This window comes from Bos mutus, chromosome 3, assembly GCF_027580195.1.
Source record: "Bos mutus isolate GX-2022 chromosome 3, NWIPB_WYAK_1.1, whole genome shotgun sequence".
Taxonomy (NCBI): Eukaryota; Metazoa; Chordata; class Mammalia; order Artiodactyla; family Bovidae; genus Bos; species Bos mutus.
Genome location: NC_091619.1, coordinates 21,827,357 through 21,849,311, shown reverse-complemented (window position 1 = coordinate 21,849,311; position 21,955 = coordinate 21,827,357). Strand labels below are relative to the sequence as shown.

At 39.5% G+C, this 21,955-nt stretch overlaps 1 protein-coding gene across 1 annotated transcript; it reads right to left on the bottom strand.

The window, feature by feature from the left end:
- Positions 1-224: 224 nt before the first annotated feature.
- LOC102276641 (disintegrin and metalloproteinase domain-containing protein 30) lies at positions 225-2,369 on the bottom strand. Its single transcript, XM_005895284.2, has one exon. It carries the CDS (start codon positions 2,367-2,369, stop codon positions 225-227), a length of 2,145 nt encoding a protein of 714 aa, XP_005895346.2.
- Between the last annotated feature and the right edge of the window lie 19,586 nt (positions 2,370-21,955).

Here is a 21,955-nt window from a genome sequence, read left to right as displayed (position 1 = left end):
TACTTTTTATTTGCTGATCAAAAACTCAAAGAAAATTAGGTAAAATAAATTGAAGGAAGAAAGAGCTGTATGGACAAATGAGAAGCTTATTCAATTTATGACCCTGTGTAGTAAACAGAGTTACTGTGGATTGCCTGATTACGTTTCTGGTTTCTTGATATAGATATATTTTTCGCCTTGAATTGTTCTGCTCCAGTGCTACTTGGTGGTGTCTCTCTTTGGCTTCAGAAGTGTTCTAGGACATTCCAAAATAACACAAGGATCACTGAGATAAACAAGAAGATAAGGCGCATTACCATAAGGGACACAACCTGAACTGAGACAGGCACCCCTTCCTTTACTGGTCCTGGAGGCCCACTGTCGATGCTTCCTCCATATCCTACCTCCTCACAGAGCGGAGGGGCCCAACCATACATGCAGTGGCAGTTTCTGTTGCTGTTGCAAACTCCTCGGCGGTTGCACTTCTCAGGGAAACAGTCAAAATTCAGGATTGAGCTATTCACACAATTTCTATTAAAACATACCCGCTCCTTACCACAGGAGGTACCATCATTTATCACACCCAGGTCAGGTAACCCCATAGGTACCATGGCTAGATGATAGCCAATGCCCCAGCACATGAGATTTTCTTTATGCAGATGAGTGGATATTAGGATGGTGTGATCTGGCATATCAGGGAGGGTTTCGACATTTATACACTGTAGCCTGCCACATAAGGATCTTTCTTTGGGACACTTTTTATACTCACGAACTCCTATAATGCCACAGTTCCCATATTGATCACCTATTACATTAACTGCATCATAGCACTGATGAGGAGCATCCTTGGCATCAAGTCCAAAAATTTTTTGGCACTGCATATACCTGGATTGACAACTCTGTTTGAAACAGTGGGCTTCATACTTGCAAGGGGTTCCATCCTGCTTATAAGTATCACTTGGACAGAAAGCTGAGGTCCCATTGCAGTACTCTGCAAGGTCACATTCATTTTCTTCCACCCGACACATGTATCCAGATGGACGAAATCGACAGTTATGACAACAAAGTCCAATATTACAGCTGGCACCTTGTTTGAATTTACAATCTGGTTGACAACACCTATCTTCTTTACACTCCTCTGTCGAACCACAGTCACATTCCTCATTCTCTTCCACAATTTTGTTTCCACATCTCTTAACCACATAGCCTAGGCCTGGGAGATTATTTAGACAGTTTAATCCTGAATTTACATGTGAATAAAATTCGGCATAACTACAATTACTAAACCCAGTTCGTCCAGTGCCCATGATACAACTATGCCTACCCTTACACTGGCAGTATTCATAATCATGGGTCATTCCCACACTATGGCCCAGAACATGAGCAGTCCAAGTGGCAGGGCCAAGGATGTTTCTATCTAGCACAGAACTTGTAGATCCAGAAGGCATCATACTACATACACTTCCCCAGTGATGAGCAAGTGCATCCTTAAACTTTTTGTGAACATACAGGTGTGCCCAATCTGCTGGAATCCGAACATGTAGGTCACGTGACCTGTACTGCACAAACTGGCCTAAAACTTGTGATAACTCTGGGGAATTAAGTGCTATTTTGTCTCTGTCTGTCCATACTTCAACAGCTAATAGCTGTATTCTCAAATGGACATCTTGAAAGTAAGAGTCTGCAATTGAAGTCAGAAGAATGGCATCATTTATGATTTGAGTAAGATTGGAGTTCATATATAAATACCTACTGTTATCAAAGACCAGAGCTAATTCCAGGTACTTTTGGTGCACATATGACTCAGTGAAATCTGGAGTCCTAGCCATGTTCTCATGCTGGGCCATCTGCTCTACTGTTTCCTCATTAGTTAAGCCACAGATTTGATTGGGAATTTCCTCCTCTTTCTCCAGGGGATATACCATGTGTTCAAAATTAGAAGAAGCCTTGAAGGGCTCGATTTGGTAATTATTGGCAGCAATTTTCAGGATGCCTCGGAGACCTCCCATACATGTACTTATGGTAGCTTCAGATTCCGGATTTCCTTCAACCAAGCCCATATAGTTACAGTCGCTGGATATATAAGGGTGATCTTCCAAGAGTCTTCCTTGTTCTGTGAAGGAGAAAATCTGCAGATTCCGGGGCAATAGAAACCTCTTGGGCCACAGGTGAAGGACACGGTCCTTGCCTTTTACCTGCAGGAGGTAGGACACATGCCTGGCCACTCTCTGCTCCCCTCCACGGAAGCTCAGCTTCTTGGGAATGGTGATTTCATAGGAGTCAAAGCCCCACTCAGGGTGAAAAAGTAAATCCTTGCCAAGAGAGTCAACCAGGAGCACCGCCAGGACTAGCGACCGGCCTGGGGAGAGGCAGGTCCTCACTGACCTCATGGCACAGCCTGTTCCCTACTGACTCAGTCCCTGCCACTGTGGCCTTGAGAGTCAGCCTTCCAGGGACCTCCGCTAGAGGCGCTGGGAGCAGTGCGTGCAAAGCTCGCTGGTGCGGTGTATGGGAGCGCAGCCCTGGGCCAGGCTGGGTCAGGCTGAGGCTACTGATTTCCCCAGCAGCTACACGCCCCGCCCAACGCATCTAGTTCGTTCTCTGGGCGGTGCCGTTGGGCGCACGTGGAAGAATCCAAGGAAGGTGCGCCAGAATAAAATGAAAAGCTAGACTATTTGCGGGTTGGAGAAGACAGAGAGCAGCTTGAGAAAAGGAGAAGGACTAAAGAATAAGAGGAACAACCGAGAACTTTCTCAAGGCTCGCTGTAATTTGGGCCATTTCTTGTTTCTGTAGACTAGGACACACCCGATTTTCCCATGTGTTGATGCGGATGTTTCGTAGGCTGCTGTGCCCACTTCATCATTGCACTTCTTCATCATCCCACTTTTCTGCGGGGCTCACTTGCGGCCAAAGGAAAGAGCATCTGAGGGGGCCAGAGTAGCACCCGAGCCTGAGAAAATGAGCGGAGACACTACCTTCCCACCCCCACCCCTGGACGCACCTTTGGTCAACAGGTGAAATGTGACCAGAGTTCAAGAAACGCTCCATTTAGCAAAAGGAAGTTATGGAGACTTTAATGTGAACTGTTGGAGGAACTGCCGAGGATACACATACCAAAAGGTTGTGATGTGAAATGGGGATTTGGAAGTCTAGACCACATTCAAGAAGTTTGATGTGACAGAGGGGAAAGAAACAGAAAAGAGGCTGGAGAGTTCTGGGGAGTTTGGAATTGACTAGTACCCACTGCTGTATATAAAACAGATAAGCAACAGGGACCTACAGTATAGCACAGGGAAAGTAAAAGTTGCTTAGTTGTGTCCAACTCTTTGTGACCACATGGATTATACAGTCCATGGAATTCTCCAGGTCAGAATACTGGAGTGGGTAGCCTTTTCCCTTCTCTAGGGGATCTTCCCAACCCAGGGATCTAACCCAGGGATCGAACCCAGGTCTCCGGGAACTCTGCTCAATATTATGTAACAACCTAAATGGCAAGATAATTTGAAAAAGAATAGATACATGTATTTGTATAACTAAATCAGTCTGCTATATACCTGAAATTAACGTGACATTCTTAATCAAATGTACTCCGATATAATATAAAAAGTTATTTTATAAATAAAAATAATTTTTTAAAAAGAGAGATTGTTGGAGGGAAGAGTCCTGGCCATTCTCAAGCACTGGTATAAAGCTCCCCTCAGCCTCAGCAGAGGATAGGAAATCCCTCAAAGAGAACCCCCTCAGAGGGTGGCAAAGGAGGAGGCCTGTGTACTGTGGAAACGACCTGGTTGGAGATCCTGCTTTGAGTTCTTTAGGACATATACCCATAAGTTCAACTGCTGATGGATTCCTAGAATTGTGAGTGTAATTAGCAGACAGTAAGGAAGGGCCTGTCTGAAGATTCAGGTTCCTAGTCAAGTCAGTTACTGAGCTGAGAGGCAGTGGACATAAAGGACATGAAGAAGGGGAGAACTCAGCAGAGAGCTGACTCAGTTCATTCAGTTCAGTCGCTCAGTCGTGTCCGACTTTTCACAACCCCATGAATCGCAGCACGCCAGGCCTCCCTGTCCATCACCAGCTCACGGAGTTTACTCAGACTCACGTCCATCAAGTCAGTGATGCCATCCAGCCATCTCATCCTCTGTCATCCCCTTCTCTCCTGCCCCCAATCCCTCCCAGCATCAGAGTCTTTCCCAGTGAGTCAACTCTTCGCATGAGGTGGCCAAAGTACTGGAGTTTCAGCTTTAGCATCATTCCTTCCAAAGAAATCCCAGGGCAGATCTCCTTCAGAATGGACTGGTTGGATCTCCTTACAGTCCAAGGGACTCTCAAGAGCCTTCTCCAACACCACAGTTCAAAAGCATCAATTCTTTGGCACTCAGCCTTCTTCACAGTCCAACTCTCACATCCATACATGACCACAGGAAAAACCATAGCCTTGACTAGACGGACCTTTGTTGGCAAAGTAATGTCTCTGCTTTTGAATATGCTATCTAGGTTGGTCATAAGGGACCAATGAAAGTTTCACTGAGTGTGCTGAACTCCTAGTTCGAACCAGGAATTACAATTTCCTCAGTCTGTAAATCTGGCTAATGTTCTCAAGTCCCCAGCAGCCTAAACTGGGGAATGCAGTTGGGATCTGTCTTCTATATTCATTCTACCATTTTCCTTTCCACCATTGCATTATTTCTTGATTAAAACACTAATTCTAAAGCTCCTATTGCTACAATATTATCTTTGGGCTAAACTCTGCAGCATCTGTTTGTTAACACAAAACTTTATGGAAATAGCCTGCTTAGACCTGTTTCTCTTTATTTACAAAAACTAACAACAATGCATATATATTATAAAAGGTGAGTTACATAGAATAGAAAATGCAAGCCTTTCCTTTATCCTCAGCCTGCATCTGTCTTTAATAAACTCTTCCCACACTGAAACAGAATTTTTAGGTATAATTCTTTCTCCATCTTAGGATATGCCATAAAATATAGATAGCATGTTATATTTAAAAATATTACATACTATTTTAGACATTGCCATTTTTAAATACACAGTATATTGTAAATTATTTTCTAAGTCATTGATAATAACAGATGTAGATCATTTCTTTTTAAGCATGCATGCTCTTCTGTGTATGTATATACCATACTTCTTAGTCATTCATCTGTTGGTAGACATTTGGGTTGACCGCTGTGAATAATGCTGCCTTAAAAATGGGTGTGCAAATATCTCCTGAAGATCCTGCTTTGAGTTCTTTAGGACATATACCCAGAAGTTCAATTGCTAGATACATGATAATTCTATTTTTAACTTTCTGAGGAACTCTATACTCCTTTCCTTAATGGCTGCATGATTTTACATTACCATCAACAGTTTACAGGCTTCTGTCTTCTCTGCATCCTTACCAACACGTATTTTCCAAACTTTTAATAGTGACCATTCTGATGGGTTGAGGTGATGTATCATGTGGTTTGATTTGCATTTCCTTGCTGATTATACTGAAACTCTTTTATGTGCTTATTGGCCATTTGTATAGCGTCTTTGGAAAAGTATCTATTCAAGTCCTTTGCCCATTTTTAAATCAAAATAATTTTTTATTACTGAGTTGAAGAACTGTCCTATATATTCTGATAGATGTGCATCTATTAGACTTATGATGTGCAGTTATTTTTCTCCAATTCTGTAGATTACCTTTTCACTTTCTAGACAGTATCTTTTGGTTTGCAGATTTAAAATTTGTTGTGGTCATCTTCTTTATCAATTTTTAATTTTGTTACCTGTGCTTTTCAGTGTCATAACCATGGAATCATTCCCAAATCTAGTGTCCTGAAGCTTTATTTCTGTGCTGCATTCTAGGAATTTAATAGTTTTTGTTCTTCCAATTAGTTCTTTAATCCACCTTGAGTTAATTTTTGTATATGTGTAAGTAAGGTAAGGGTTCAGCTTTATTCTCCTGCATGTGTATATCCAGTTTTCCCTACATTATTAAAGAAACTGTCTTCCCCTTATTGTGTAGTCTTGACATTCTTGTTGAACATCATTTGGTCATATATAGAAGGGTTTATTTCTGGGTTCTCAATTCTATACCATGTGGTCTTTCTGTTATATCTATCTTTATGCCAGGACTAAACCATCATAATGACTATCAATTATTATATTTTACCAAGTAATGTCTTTCCATTGATTTGAAGTGTCTTTGGGGGATTTTTAGCAATGCTTTATGGTTTCCCACTTTTTTCACCACTTTGGTTCAGTGTATTCCTAAGTATTTTATACTTTTAAAGGCCATAATATTATAGTATTTTAGTATAATGGGATTGTTTTCTTACTTTCCATCTCAGTTTGCTCATTGATTTTTGAGTGTTGATTTTGTATCCCATAAATTTGATGAATTCATTTGTTAGTTCTAAGAAAGGTTTTTTGTGTTTTTTTTTTTGGTGAATCCTTAGGTTTTTCTGTATATAAGACCATATCATCTGCAAACAGAGATTATTTAAATTCTTCATTTCCATTTTGTAAATCTTTTATTTCTTTTTCATGTCTGATTGTTCTGGCTAGAACTTCCTGTACTATGTTGAATAGTAATGACGAGAGTGAATATCTTTGCCCACTTGTAATTGATCTTGAAGGAAAAGGTTTCCCATTGAGTATGATGTTAACTTTTTATTTATGACTTTTATTATCTTGAGGTAGTCTTCTTCCCTTCGTAGTCTGGGAGTGTTTTGTCATGAAAGTGTATTGAATTTTTTCAAATACTTTGCATCAATTGATATGCTTATATGTGTTTTATCCTTTGTTCTATTAATAAGGTATACTACACTGATTGATTTCTCAATGTTTGAACCATCTTTTCATTCAGTATAAATCCCATTTGGTCATGGAATATGATCCCTTTAGTGCATTCTTAAATTCAGTTTGCTAGTATTTTCTTTAAGATTTTTGTATTAATATTCATGAGGGATACTGCTCTGAGGTCTTCTTTCCTTGTTATTTTTTATCTGGTTTTAATATCGTGGTAATGCTTGCCTCATAGAATGAGTTTGGGAATGTTCCTGCCTGTTCAATTCTTTGAAAGACTTTAAGAAGTCTTGATGTTAATTATTCTTTAAATATTTGGTAGAATTCTCCAGTGAAACCCTCTAATCCTGAGCTTTTCTTTGTTGATAATCTCTTGATTAGTCCTCAATCTTCTTACTTGTTATAGGCATATGTATACATTTTATTTCTTTGTGATTCATCCTTGATAGGTTTTCTGTTTCTAAAAATTTATCCAGTTCTGAAGTTATCCAGTTTGCTAGCATACAATTATTCATAGTAGTCTTTTGTAGTTTTTATTTATGTAACATTAATTGCAATGTTTTCTCATTCATTTTTTATTTTAGATATTTGAGTCTTCCTTTCTTCTTACTTATTTTCATTCAAAGTTTGTCAATTTTATTGATCTTTTCAAAAAAACAGCTCAGTTTTATTTTTTTAATACTATTTTTTATTCTCTTTCATTTATTTCTGCTCTAATCTTTATTTTCTCCTTCTGTCTGCAGAATTTGGGTTTGGTTTTCTTTCTCTTATTCTAATTCCTTGAGGTGTAAGGTACAGTTATTTATTTTAGATCTTGCTTTCTTTTAAATATAAGTGTTCACTTTTATAAATTTCTCTCTTTATACACCTTTTGCTACATCCCATGAGATGGGATTGTGTGGCTTCATTTTCATTTATCTGCAGGTATTTTCCAAATTCTCTTACAATGTTTTCTTTGTTTTATTGGCTTTTAAAGAGTACATGGTCTCATTTCCACATATTTGTGGATTTTCCTGTTTTCCTTCATATAGTTTAAATTTTTAATTGAAAAGTAGAGTTTATTTACAATATTATATTAGTTTCAGGTATTCAGCATGGCGATTCAGTGTTTTTATGCAATATACTCCGTTAAAATTTATTACAGCTATAATTCCATGTGTTGTACAATATACACTTGTTGCTTATCTCCTTTTATATATATAGTGGTTTGTAACTCTGAATCTTCTACCCTTGATTTACCCCCTTCTCCCTTCTCTCTCCTCTTCGGTAAACAATAGTTTGTTTTCTATATCTATGAGTCTATTTTAAATGTATATTTATTTGTATTATATCTTAGATTTCATATATAAGTGATAGCAAACAGTGTTTGTCTTTCTCTGACTTATTTCATGCAGAATAATATTATCTTGATCTGTCCACATCACTGCAAATGGCAAGATTTCATTCCTTTTAACAGGTGAGTAACATTCCATTGCATGTACATATCCCACATCTTCATAAGCCAACCATCTGTTAATGGGCACTTGGGTTGCTTCCATGTCTTGACTATTGTAAACAGTGAAGCCATGAACATTGAGGTCCATGTTTTTTTGGAATTAGTGTTTTCATTTATCCCGGGTATATACCCAGGAGTGGAGTTGCTGGAGCATATAGTCATTCTATTTTTAGTTTATTGAGGAACCTCTACACTGTTTCCTATAGTGTTTGCACTAATTTACATTTCCAGCAACAGTGTGTAAATGTTCCCTTTTCTCCACATCTTTGCCAACATTTGTTGCCTGTCAGGATTTTGATAATATCCTGATAGGTGTGAGGTGGTGTCTTATGGCTTTGAGTTGTGTTTCTGTAATAATTAGCAATCTTGAACATCTCTTCATGTGCCTGTGCACTTGCCAAGGCCTAACGTGCCATCTGCAGGTGTCTACAGCTCTTCTCAGACACAACTCAAGGTCGAGTCTTTTCCTCTGTTGTGGCTTTCCCAGACTTAGTGCAACATTGTGCCAATGAAGTGGACAGGGTTGGAGCATTCCTTGACCTGGGCCTGGGGATACCAGTGTTAATTAGAGTTGAACCATCTGGGCTGCTGTCAGAAGTCAGGGCTGCTTTTATGATAGTGTTTGAGCAAGTACCAACAATGGCTGCTGCAATCCCAGCTGACCTCTCCCTGGGTCCTCTCTGTCTCCCTGACTGAATGAGTGAATGTTACAGCCTCAGTTGTATCTGACTCTTTGTGACCCCATGGACTGTAGCCTGCCGGGCTCCTCTGTCCATGGGATTATTCAGGCAAGAATACTGAAGTGGGTTGCCATTTCCTTCTCCAGGGGATCTTCCCAACCCAGGGATTGAACCTATGTCTCTTGCATAGGCAAGTGGATTTTTTTTTTTTTTTTTTTACCACTGAGCTACCTGGGAAGCCTTAGGTGGAGTCTTTATATGTAGTCACTAACCCTCTACAGTTATTGACCTATTAAATGTGACTTTTGAGTCAGGGCAACTGATTGTCAGACTTATTTTAATTTTGGTTAATTTAAATAGCCAATGTTACTACTAGCTGCCATATTAGCTAGCACAGTTATAGAAGGCTCAATTTTCTACTTTCTAGCAGTATTTAATATCCAACTCTCTAAATCTCATTAGAAAAAGATGAGTTTCCCAGGTGACTCAGTGGTAAAGAATCTGATTCTCTAAACAATACTTTCCACATACCTATGGGGGATAGATCCCAACACCAGCAGTGGATACCTGAAACCACAGATGGTAACAAGCTATATATATATATATATATATATATATATATATATATGTGTATATATATATACACACACATATACACACTGTGCTTTTTCCTATACATTCCTCCTATGATTTTAATTCATGAATTAGGTACAATAAAAGATTAACCAAAACAAGGAATATTAAAATAAAATAATTACAACAATATACTTGTTATAATATACACTTACAACAATATGTGAAAGCTATGTGGTCCTCTCTCTCTCCTCTCTCAAAATATCTTACTCTCCTGTACTCAGCTGAACATATGAGATGATGCAATACTGACCCAGTGAGATGAAGTGAGATGAATGGTGTAGGCACTGTGAAGGGAATTTTCCTTTAGAGTTGACCCTTGAATACACATTTTTGAATTGTTGACTAATACAAGATTTTTGAAATAAATGCAGTACTACGTGATCTGTGGTGATTGAATCCACTGGTGCAACAGGTGTAGAACCAAGGATCCAGAGAGTAGACTAAGGGACTTGAGTATCCAAGGATTTGGGTATCTGTAGTGGATCCTGGAAGCAACTCCCCATGGATACCAAGGGACAAACTGTAGTAGTTTTGGACTGCAGTTGACCACAGGTAACTGAATCTATGGGAAGTGAAACTGTAAATAATGGAGGACTAATGGGAGAAGGCAATGGCACCCTACTCCAGTACTCTTGCCTGGAAAATCCCATGGACGGAAGAGCCTGGTAGGCTGCAGTCCATGGGGTCGCTAAGAGTCAGACACGACTGAGCGACTTCACTTTCACTTTTCACTTTCATGCATTGGAGGAGGAAATGACAACCCACTCCAGTGTTCTTGCCTGGAGAATCCCAGGGATGGCGGGGCCTGGTGGGCTGCCGTCTATGGGGTCGCACAGAGTCGGACACGACTGAAGCAACTTAGCAGCAGCAGCAACTATATCTATATATTGCTAAATGATCACCATAAGTCTAACTAATATTCATCACTACACATAGCTATCCTTTTTTCCCATGTGAAAACTTTTTAAAAAAATTTATTTATCTATTTTAATTGGAGGCTAATTACATATCATGGTGGTTTTTGCCATACATTGACATGAATCGGCTGTGGGTGTACCTGTGTCCCCACATCCTGAACCCCCTCCCACCTCTCTCCCCATTCCATCCATTTGGGCTGTACCAGTGCACTGGCTTTGAGTGCCCTGTTTCATGCATTGAACTTGGACTGGTTATCTGTTTCACATATGGTAATATATGCCAGAGTCCAGGTCCAGCAGCCAGGGATTCAACCTGAAGAGATGAACGGTGTCGGCGATGAAGCGGCCTCTCAGTTTTCTTTTGGACTGCCTGTTTATTTCAAGCTTATGATTCTCCTTTATACTTTTACAAAATCATTAGGTCAGAGGTTTGATATTTGCAGTTCCCAATGACCCAGATTTATTATCTCCATAAATCATTGTTGCTCTTCAGAGTTCCTGCTTCAGTGATTCTCTCTGAATAAGCCTTATCATCTATTACCTACCTCCTCTAACCTGTCCTATAGTTAACTTGTGATTACATTGTAACTCATGCTACATTCCTCAGTTTACTCCTTATCTTCCTAAATCCTGTTTTCCCCTAACATCCTGAGCTCACTATCTCTTAAAAAGGCTTCTAGCTATAGTGTCTCTAAAAATTCCTAACTTCTATAAGCTATAGTAAAATATGCTAACTTTACAACATTGCTTAAATCTTTAACTTCTAACTGTTTTATCTCTAAGCCCTAAATTCAGTAAAGTCCTTTGCCATAAACATTCTCCTCACAAATAGGCTTCAGATAGCAATCCCTCCCATGGCCTCGAGCTACGGCCTATGTGCTCATCCTGGAACACTCTTTTGTAAAAGTCCTTGAACAAAAGTCAATGATTAACTTTATGAATTATTTTCTGAGCACAGCTGCAGAAGGCTTTGTGCCTTCTCATGCTCCTCTCAAGAACAATAAGCTCCTTAATATTCCTTTTCAGTCAACTCAGCCGAGGAGAGGAAAAGACAAGTCAGAATTACAAGGCCTAACTCCTTCATCCTGGGGCCGTGCCTGTGGAATGAGGTGAGGGGTCTGGGGCCATGCCTCCATTTTGTCAGTAATGCCTAACACGGCTCCTGACAAATATACATGTTTCAATGCTATTCTCTCAAATCATCCCACCCTCACCTTCCCCCACAGAGTCCAAAAGTCTGTTCTTTATATCTGTGTCTCTTTTGCTGTCTTACATATAAGGTCATCGTTACCATCTTTCTAAATTCCAAATATATGTATTAATATACAGTATTGATGTTTTTCTTTTTTTTTTAATTAAATTTATTTAAGTAGAGGCTAATTAGTTTACAACATTGTATTGGTTTTGCCATACATCAACATGAATCTGCCACGGGTGTACATGTGTTCCCAATCCTGAACCCCACTCCCACCTCCCTCCCCAACCATCCCTCTGGGTCATCCCAGTGCACCAGCCCCAAGCTTCCTGTATTCTGCATTGAACCTGGACTGGTGATTCGTTTCTTATATATTATACATGTTTCAATGCCATTCTCCCAAATCATTCCCCCCCCTCCCTCTCCCACAGAGTCCAAAAGACTGTTCTATACATCTGTGTCTCTTTTCTGTCCCACATACAGAGTTATTGTTGCCATCTTTCTAAATTCCAAATGGCACCCCACTCCAGTACTCTTGCCTGGAGAATCCCGTGGACGGTGGAGCCTGGTGGGCTGCAGTCCATGGGGTCGCTGGGAGTTGGACACGATTGAGCGACTTCACTTTCACTTTTCACTTTCATGCACTGGAGAAGGAAATGGCAACCCACTCCAGTGTTCTTGCCTGGGGAATCCCAGGGACGGGGGAGCCTAGTGGGCTGCCGTCTATGGGGTCTCGCAGAGTCAGACACGACTGAAGTGACTTAGCAGCAGCATACTGTATTGGTGTTTTTCTTTCTGGATTACTTCACTCTGTATAATCGGCTCCAGTTTCATCCACCTCATTAGAACTGATTCAAATGTATTCTTTTTAATGGCTGAGTAATACTCCATTGTGTGCATGTACCACAGCTTTCTTATCCATTCATCTGCTGATGGACATCTAGGTTGCTTCCATGTCCTGGCTATTACAAAAAGTGCTGCGATGAACATTGAGGTACACGTGTCTCTTTCAATTCTGGTTTTCTCAGTGGGTATGCTCAGCAGTGGGATTGCTGGGTCGTATGGCAGTTCTATTTCCAATTTTTTAAGGAATTTCCACACTGTTCTCCATAGTGGCTGTACTAGTTTGCATTCCCACCAACAGTGTAAGAGGGTTCCCTTTTCTCCACATCCTCTCCAGCATTTATTGCTTGTAGACTTTTGGATCACAGCCATTCTGACTGGCGTGACATGGTACCTCATAGTGGTTTTGATTTGCATTTCTCTGATAATGAGTGATGTTGAGCATCTTTTCATGTGTTTTTCTTTCTGACTTACTTCACTGTGTATAATAGGCTCCAGTTTCATCCACCACTTAAAGGTCATCCACTTAAAGATCTTCTACCTTATGGGTTTCATGCCATACTTTGTCCTTCCTTATTCTATAATTGTAAAAATGTCTGTCTAATATGTGCTTTAACAAATTCTTTTAGTCCATCTCTGATTTTTTGTATGGAGTACAATACTGTATTTTAGGGATTGTATAATTCTGTCTTATTATTGGAACAAATATTGAATAATCCTATAACTGATAAAGGGCATTATAAATGGTTTTTAAAAAAATCAGTTAGAAAAAGATAGACAATCTAATAGAAAAATGAGCAAAAGATTTCTACAGGCACATCACATAAGAGAACATTCAGGTAGCTAATAAACAAATGGAAAGGTTCCTAATCATCTTATTAAACAGAGTACTGCAAATTAAGGCTGCTATCTGATGCTACACCCATCAGGTCTAGTAGTGACTCAAGAAATTAGTAATATGAAGCTTTGATGAGGATATAAAATGATAAGAATTATCTTACACTTCAGGAGCAATGAATCAATAAAATCACTTTAGATAGCAGTTTGGCATTGTCTTATATAGTTAAGAATATGCCCTATGGTCCAGAAATTCCATTCCTGCCCTACAAAAATGTGTACAAATGTACACTTAGGTTAATGGATGTAGCAATACTCCCCAAAATGGAAAAAAAGCCTAATTTTCATCAGTGGTGATTGATGGAGTGAAGCTAATGAATCTAGGTTATATGCAACAACATGAATGAATATTACAAACAAAACACGAATGAGCATATAAGTCAAAAGTAAGCATTATGTATAGGGATACATGCATAGTTGATAAAAGTAAATCAAGGACATTATGAGCAGAACTGTCAGGAGAGTTGTTACTTCTAGGCTGAAGGGAAAGGGCTATAATCAAGGAAGAATAGGACCAGGGAAGAGTATGATTCATGCAGCTTTTAGGGAGCTCTGGTTTTTGGTAATATAATTCTTCAGCACTGTTTCAAGCTCTCTTGTGTATATTTTATACTGCACAAGTTTATAAAAACTTAATAAACTTTATAGTTTATTTTATATTACACAAGTTTATATAAAAGTTTTTATAACATAAATTTTTGATCTATTTCTAAGACAAGACAATTAAATATGCTTTATTAATCATTAATTTTTAGGCTGACAGGTTAGCTTAAATTCATACAGATATTGTTGAAGGGATAGTGCTGATAGATTACGTATGGCTAGTGTTTTTCATACTGTTCATGGGGTTCTCAAGGGAAGAATGCTGAAGTGGTTTGCCATTCCCTTCTCCAGTGGACCATGTTTTGTCAGAACTCTCCACCATGACCCATCCGTCTTGGGTGGCCCTACATGGCATGGCTTATAGTTTCATTGAGTCAGGCAAGGTTGTGGTCCATGTGATCAATTTGGTTAGTTTTCTCTGACTGTAGTTTTCACTCTGTCTGCCCTCTGATGAATGAGGATAAGAGGCTTGTGCAAGCTTCCTGATGGGTGAGACTGGCTGTGGGGAAAACTGGGTCTTGTTCTGGTGGGCAAGGCCATCTTCTGCTGCTGCTGCTGCTAAGTCACTTCAGTCATGTCCGACTCTGTGTGACCCCATAGACGGCAGCACACCAGGCTCCCCCGTCCCTGGGATTCTCCAGGCAAGAACACTGAAGTGGGTTGCCATTTCCTTCTCCTGTGCATGAAAGTGAAAAGTGAAAGTGAAGTCGCTCAGTCGTGTCTGACTCTCAGCGACCCCATGGACTGCAGCCTTCCAGGCTCCTCCATCCATGGAATTTTCCAGGCAAGAGTACTGGAGTGGGGTGCCATTGCCTTCTCCGAAGGCCATCTTCAGTAAGTCTTTAATCCAATTTTCTGATGAAGGGTGGGGCTGTGTTCCCTCCCTATAGTTTGGCCTCAGGCCAAACTATGGTAGCGGTAATGGCAGTCCTTCAAAAGAACTTATGCCAACACAACGGGCCTCCCAGGACTGTTCCAGTAGTCATGTACAGATGTGAGAGCTGGACAATAAAAAAGGCTGAGCACCAAAGAATTGATGCCTTCGAACTGTCATGCTGGAGAAGACTCTTGGGAGTCCCTTGGACTTCAAGGAGATCCAACCAGTCACTCCTAAAGGAAATCAACCCTGAATATTCACCAGAAGGACTGATGCTGAAGCTGAAGCTCCAATAATTTGGCCACCTGATGTGAAGAGCTGACTCATTCAGTTCAGTTCAGTTGCTCAGTCATGTCTGACTTTTTGCGACCCCATGAACTGCAGCACGCCAGGCCTCCCTGTCCATCTACCCAAACCTATGTCCATTGAGTCGGTGATGCCATCCAACCATCTCATCCTCTGTTGTACCCTTCTCCTGCCTTCAATCTTTCCCAGCATCAGGGTCTTTTCAAATAAGTCAGCTCTTCACAGCAGGTGGCCAAAGTATTGGAGTTTCAGCTCCAACATCAGTCTTTCCAATGAACACCCAGGAGTGATCTCGTTTTGGATGGACTGGTTGGATCTCCTTGCAGTCCAAGGGACTCTCAAGAGTCTTCTCCAACACCACAGTTCAAAAACATCAATTCTTCAGCACTCAGCTTTCTTTATAGTCCAACTCTCACATCAATATATGACCACTGGAAAAACCATAGACTTGACTATACGGACCTTTGTTGACAAAGTAATGTCTCTGCTTTTTAATATGCTGACTTTTTAATGCTGACTTTTTAATAGCTGACTCATTAGAAAAGACTTTAATGCTGGGAAAGATTGAAGGCAGGAGAAGAAGGGGACACAGAGGACAAGATGGTTGGATGGCATCACCAACTCAATAGACATGATTTTGAGCAAGCTCCAGAAGGACAGGGAAGCCTGGTGTGCTGTAGTCCATGGGGTTGCAAAGAGTTGGACATGACTGAGCGACTGAACAACAAGTATTTTTACTTCCATTAAAAAAGTATAACTCAATGTATTCTGTCTCTCCCTATTTTTTCTCCTAAAAGATAAAAAAAATAGTTTCAAGTTTTTGAGATGGCTCTTATGATTGCTTATGTCCCTTTGCTAATAATTAATGTGTTATTATGCCAGCAAATTTGGAAAACTCAGCAGTGGCCACAGGACTGGAAAAGGTCAGTTTTCATTCCAATCCCAAACAAAGGCAATGCCAAAGAATGCTCAAACTACTGCACAATTGCACTCATCTCACATGCTGAATCTATCAGTCTGGGTTCCGTCAGTAGAAAGAAACTCTACCATAATTGAAACAGGAAAATGTAATGTAAAAAAATTATTAACTGTAACAAGAGAATGGAATGACTAGAGACTGGCTATTAACATGTAAAGACAACTTTAAAAAATATTGATTGAAGAAAATCGGGCTTCCCTGGTGGCTCAGATGGTTAAAAAAAAAAATCTGCCTGCAATGCAGGAGATGTGGGTTCAATCCCTGGGTCGGGAAGATCCCCTGGAGAAGGGAATGGCAACCCACTCCAGTATTCTTTCCTGGAGAATTCCATGGACAGAGGAAGCTGGCAGGCTACAGTCCATGGGGTCACAAAGAGTTGGACAAGACTTAATGACTGAACAACAAGAAGTCAGCGAAGACAAGATTGCAGAATTCAAATTAAAGCTCTATTTGCTCTCACCCAGATATTTGAGTCTGGGACCAGGTGTGAGGATGGCACTCTTCAAGGATGATTCTTCCTGAGGCACAAATGAAAGAACCAAACCCATTTTCCCCAATCAGTGTTCTCCATCTGGTCCACAGAGGTCTTCTAACCCATACCCTCAATTACCCAGTTTTTCCTCCGCTGACTTGGGTAGATAGACTCCTGAACCCTATGGCTAGAATACATGTAATATCCTTCGCCATTTGGTTGGATTCAACTAATCACTAATAGAAAAGTTTCTGATTTCTTTAAAAAGATTTCTTGGGTTTTTAATGGCAACAAGCTCTAAAAATTTATATTAGCCTTTGGACATTTTTGGCTTCCCTTGTGGCTCAGCTGGTAAAGAATCCACCTGCAATGCAGGAGACCTGGGTTCGATCCCTGGGTTGGGAAGATCCTCTTGAGAAAGGAAAGGCTACCCACTGCAGTATTCCAGCCTAAAGAATTCTATGGAGTATATAGTCCATGGGGTGGCAAAGAGTTGGACTCGACTGAACGACTTTCACTTTCACTTTGGACATTCTATGCATATAATCAGGTGGTCTATAAACAATAATAGTGTTTTTTTTTTCTTTCCTTGCTAGAATAGGATTTCCAGATTAACTTGAGGTTGAGACCATATGAGAGCTTGCATCTGTGTTATACTTTAAAGGAAATACATTTATACATTTATCATTAAGTATTATGTTTTCTATACAGTGTAGACACTTTTTATTAGTTTTAGGTCTCTGTTTCTTAGTTTATTCTATCTTGGTTTCTAATTTGCTCTTATAGTTCATAATTTTTATCATGAAGATTCAGTTTTACCAAATACTTTGTTAATTCTACTGAAATGATTGTATGAGTCTTCCTAAGGTGGTGACACCTAGCAATTGATTTACTAAGTGTTAACCATCCTTTCTTTCCTGAGGAAGAATTTAGTCATAGTGGGCTTATATTCATCATTGTGGATTTGTTGCTAGTTTCAGTTTGTTAATAATTGATTTACAATTTTTGTCTCTATGTTTCTAGGTTAGTTAGATCTATAATTTTCCTCACTCGTACTATCCTTGTAGGGTTTTTCTACCAGAGTTATATTAGATGCATTTATTGAGTTGAGGAGTGATTTTTAATTCTCTGGAAGGTTTATGATGGCACTGTCTGTTCTCTTAAAGTTCAGGTTATTGTTATATTATTCAGGACTAATTATTTCAAAACATATTAGAACAAATTTGTTTGAATTCATGTTTATCTACTGTATCTGCCAAAAGATTCTACTTTTATTTCCCTAATGCTTGTTAGTTGTGCTTTCTTATAATTTTATTTAAACATCTTTACTACTTTCTTTTAGTTATTTCATTAATTTCTGCTTGCATTGATTTTTTTTTTTTACCTTGTATTTCTTTAGATTTAGTCTGTGGTTGTTTGTCTAGTTTCTTAAACAAAATGCTATGCCAAAACAATCTTGAGAAAGAAGAATAGGTTTGGAGTGATCACACACCCTGAGTTCAGAAATAAACCCATACACTTATGGTCAGTTAATCTATGACAAATGAGGCAAGAAAGTTCAATGGAGAAATGACACTCTCTTAAAAAATGGTGATGGGAAAACTGGACAGTTACATGTAAAACAAGAAAATTAGAACATTCTCTAATACCATATATGGCAATAAACTCAAAATGGATTTAAGACCTAAATGTAACAGAGGATACTATAAAACTCCTAGAGAAAAACATAGGCAGAACACTTTGATATAAATCACAGCAATATTTTTTTGGGGATCCATCTCCTGGAGTAATGGAAATAAAAACAAAAATAAACAAATGGGATCCCATAAAATCTTTTGCACAACAAAGAAACCATCAGTAAAATGGAAAGACAGTCTATGGAATGGAGCAAAGCATTTGCAAATGATGCTATAGATAAGGGATCAATTTTCAAAATATACAAACAGTTCATACAGCTTAATATAAAAAAACTGAATCAAAAAGTGGGTAGAAGGCCTAATAAGAAATTTCTCTACAGGCCAGCAGACACATTTAAAGATGTTCAATATTGCTAGTTAGTACAGAAATGAAAATCAAAACACTTCACACCAGTCAGAATGGTCATCATTTAAAAGTCTGCAAATAATAAGTATTGGAGAGGGTGCGGGGAAAAGGGAGTGCGCTTGCACTGTTGGTGGGAATGTAAATTTGTATAGCCACTATGGAGAATAGTGTGGGGGTTCCTTAAAAAACAAAAGATAGAGTTACCATATGATCCTGCAGTCCCACTCTTGGGGATATATCTGGAGAAAACCCTGAAAGATACATGTACCCCAATGTTCACAGCATTATTTGTCATAGCCAAGACATGGAGGCAATCTAAATGTCCATTGACAGATGAACAGATGAAGAAGATGTGATACACATAGATAGATAGATAGAGCTCATGGAATGTCAATCATAAAGAAGAATGAAGTAAGACCATTTGTAGCATCATGGGTGGACCTGGAGATTATCACACTACTAAGTGAAGTAAGCCAGACAGAGAAAGATAAGTATGATGTGGTTATATGTGAACTCTAAAAAAAAAAGACACAAATTAACTTATTTACAAAACTCACAGACACAGAAAATGAACTTAAGGTTACCAAGGAGGATAGATGGGTGGGGAAGGAGCATAGGATTAACATATACACACTGTGTGCGTGCTCAGTCACTTCAGTCGTGTCTGACTCTGACCCAATGGACTGTAGCCCCATAGATTTTCTGTCCATGGGATTCTCCAGGCAAGAATACTGGAGTGGGTTGCCATGCCTTCCCCGGGGGATCTTTCTGACCTAGGGGTAGAACCCACATCTCTTGCATCTCCTGCATTGGGAGGTGGATTCTGTACCACTTGCACCACCTGGGAAGCCCAACAAGGACATACTATATAGCACAGGGAACTATTTTCAATATCTTATAAGAGTGTATATGTATATATGAATCACTTTGCTGTATACCTGAAACTAACACAACATTGTAAGTTAACGATATTTCAATACAGTATGCTTAGGTTATTGATTCGGCCTTTCTGCTGTGGTATAAATATTTAGACAAGAGTTTTTCTAGTTAAAAACTTTGGTTACTTTCCCCTAAGTGTCCATCAACAGAGGAAAGGGTGAAGACGTGGTACATATATACAATGAAATATTACTGAGCCATAAAAAAGAGTGAAATAATGCCATTTGAAGCAACATGGATGGGCCTAGAGAGTATCATACTAAGTGAAGTAAGTCATACAGAGAAAGACAAGCATCTTATGATATCATTTATATGTGGAATATAAAAAAAGTTTGTAAAGTTTATAAAAAAATATAAACATCTATAAACAGAAATAGAGTTAGAGATGTAGAAAGCAAACATATGCTTACCAGGGGTAGCATGTGTGTGTGCTCAGTTGCTCAGTTGTGTTCAACTCTTTATGACTCCATGGACTATAGCCCACCAGGCTCCTCTGTCTGTGGGGTTATCCAGGCAAGAATACCATAGTGGGTTGCCATTGATTTCTCCAGGGGATCTTCCCAACACAGGGATTGAAACTGTATTTCTTGAGTCTCTTGCATTGGCAGGTAGATTCTTTACCTCTGTTCCAGCTGGGAAGTCCTCATATGCACACTACTGTGTATAAGATAAATAACTAATAAGGACCTACTGTGTACCACAGGGAAGTCTACCTGATATTCTGTAGTGGACTATATGGGAAAAGAATCTAAAAAAGAGTAGATATATGCATAGCAAAACTGATTCACTTTGCTGTATACCTGAAACTAATACAACATTATAAATCAACTATACCCTGACGAAAATTTTTTTAAAACATTGCTTTCTTTCCATAGTTCTAATAATTAGTATTTTGAAAATAGTAGTAGTGGGAGTTACGTGGTGGTCCACTGGCTAAGACTCTGCGCTCCCAACGCAGGGGGCCCAAGTTCAGTCCCTGGTCAGGGAACTAGATCCCACAAGCCGCCACTGAAGGTTCCACTTGCCACACCTAAGACCTGGCACAGCATAATAAATAATAAAATGAATATTTTAAAAATTGTGGTAGTATTTGATAAGAATTTCTATGTAGTTACTAAATACCTTCTAGCATATTTTATTAATAACTGACTTATTTAATAATTTTTCAAAGACACAAGGGTGTTGGTTAGATTTTAATTTTTGTTTCTAATTTGACAGATGCTCAGAGATAGCTCTCTATATGCTACTGATTCCTTGAAACTATACTAAGATTTTATGTCTAGTGGTTTTCCCTACATAGGTATAGTTTTTTTGAATGTTCCGGATATTCTTGGAAGATTCATTAACTATTATTTTGACAGTCAGTGCTCAGTCATGTCTGACTCTTTGTGACCCCATGGACTTGTAGCCTGCCAGGCTCCTCTGTCCATGGGGATTCTCCAGGCAACAAAACTGGAGTGGGTTGCCATGCCCTCCTCCAGGGGATCTTCCCAACCCTCCAGGAATCAAACCCAGGTCTCCTGCATTGCAGGTGGATTCTTAACCATCTGAGCCACCAGGGAAGTTCCGTTCTGTATATAACACAGTGTTAAAAAGACGTTCTTCTTGTCTTGGAGTGTCAGCACAGGCCTCTGTTGATGTCCCTTAGTCAAACCACAAGGAACATCCCAGTGAGTCAAACAAAGATGGATTCATTGATGCTTTTTGCTGCAGGGAAAATTACACACTAAGGGGAGATGTGGTGTCTCTGAGTGTTAGGAAGGGTTTGCTTATTATGGGATTTGTTCATGTGTTAGGGGATGACATTGGGCTTCCCAGCTGGCTCAGTGGTAGAGAATTTGCCTGCCAATGCAGGAGACACAGTTTTGACCCCTCGGTCAGAGAGATCCTGGAGAAGGAAATAGTAGCCCACGACAGTATTCTTGTCTGGGAAATGCCATGGGCAGAGGAGCCTGGTGGGCTACAGTCCATGGGATCACAAAGAGTCAGACATGATTAGCAACTGTGCATGCACAAGCACATAGGTGATATTGAGATAGGTTTAAAAAATTCAGTGTATTAATGAACATTATCAAAGTTACATGCATAATCAGATATGCTATTTTACTAGCAGGTGGGAAGAATAGGGCAGAACTAAGGCTTTAATTGATAAACAAGCAGCAATGACTTCAGTTCAGGAATCTGGGCATTTGTTAATATCTTCAGCTAGTAATTATTTTAAAGGTTATTGCTGTGAGGTACGTGTGTGTGTGTGTGTGTGTTTGTTATTGTAAATGTGCTCTTCTCTTTAATTAA

What these genes read in the sequence shown, in the direction of transcription:
- LOC102276641 (XM_005895284.2), bottom strand. Translation starts at nt 2,369, where the DNA reads ATGAGGTCAGTGAGGACCTGCCTCTCCCCAGGCCGGTCGCTAGTCCTG.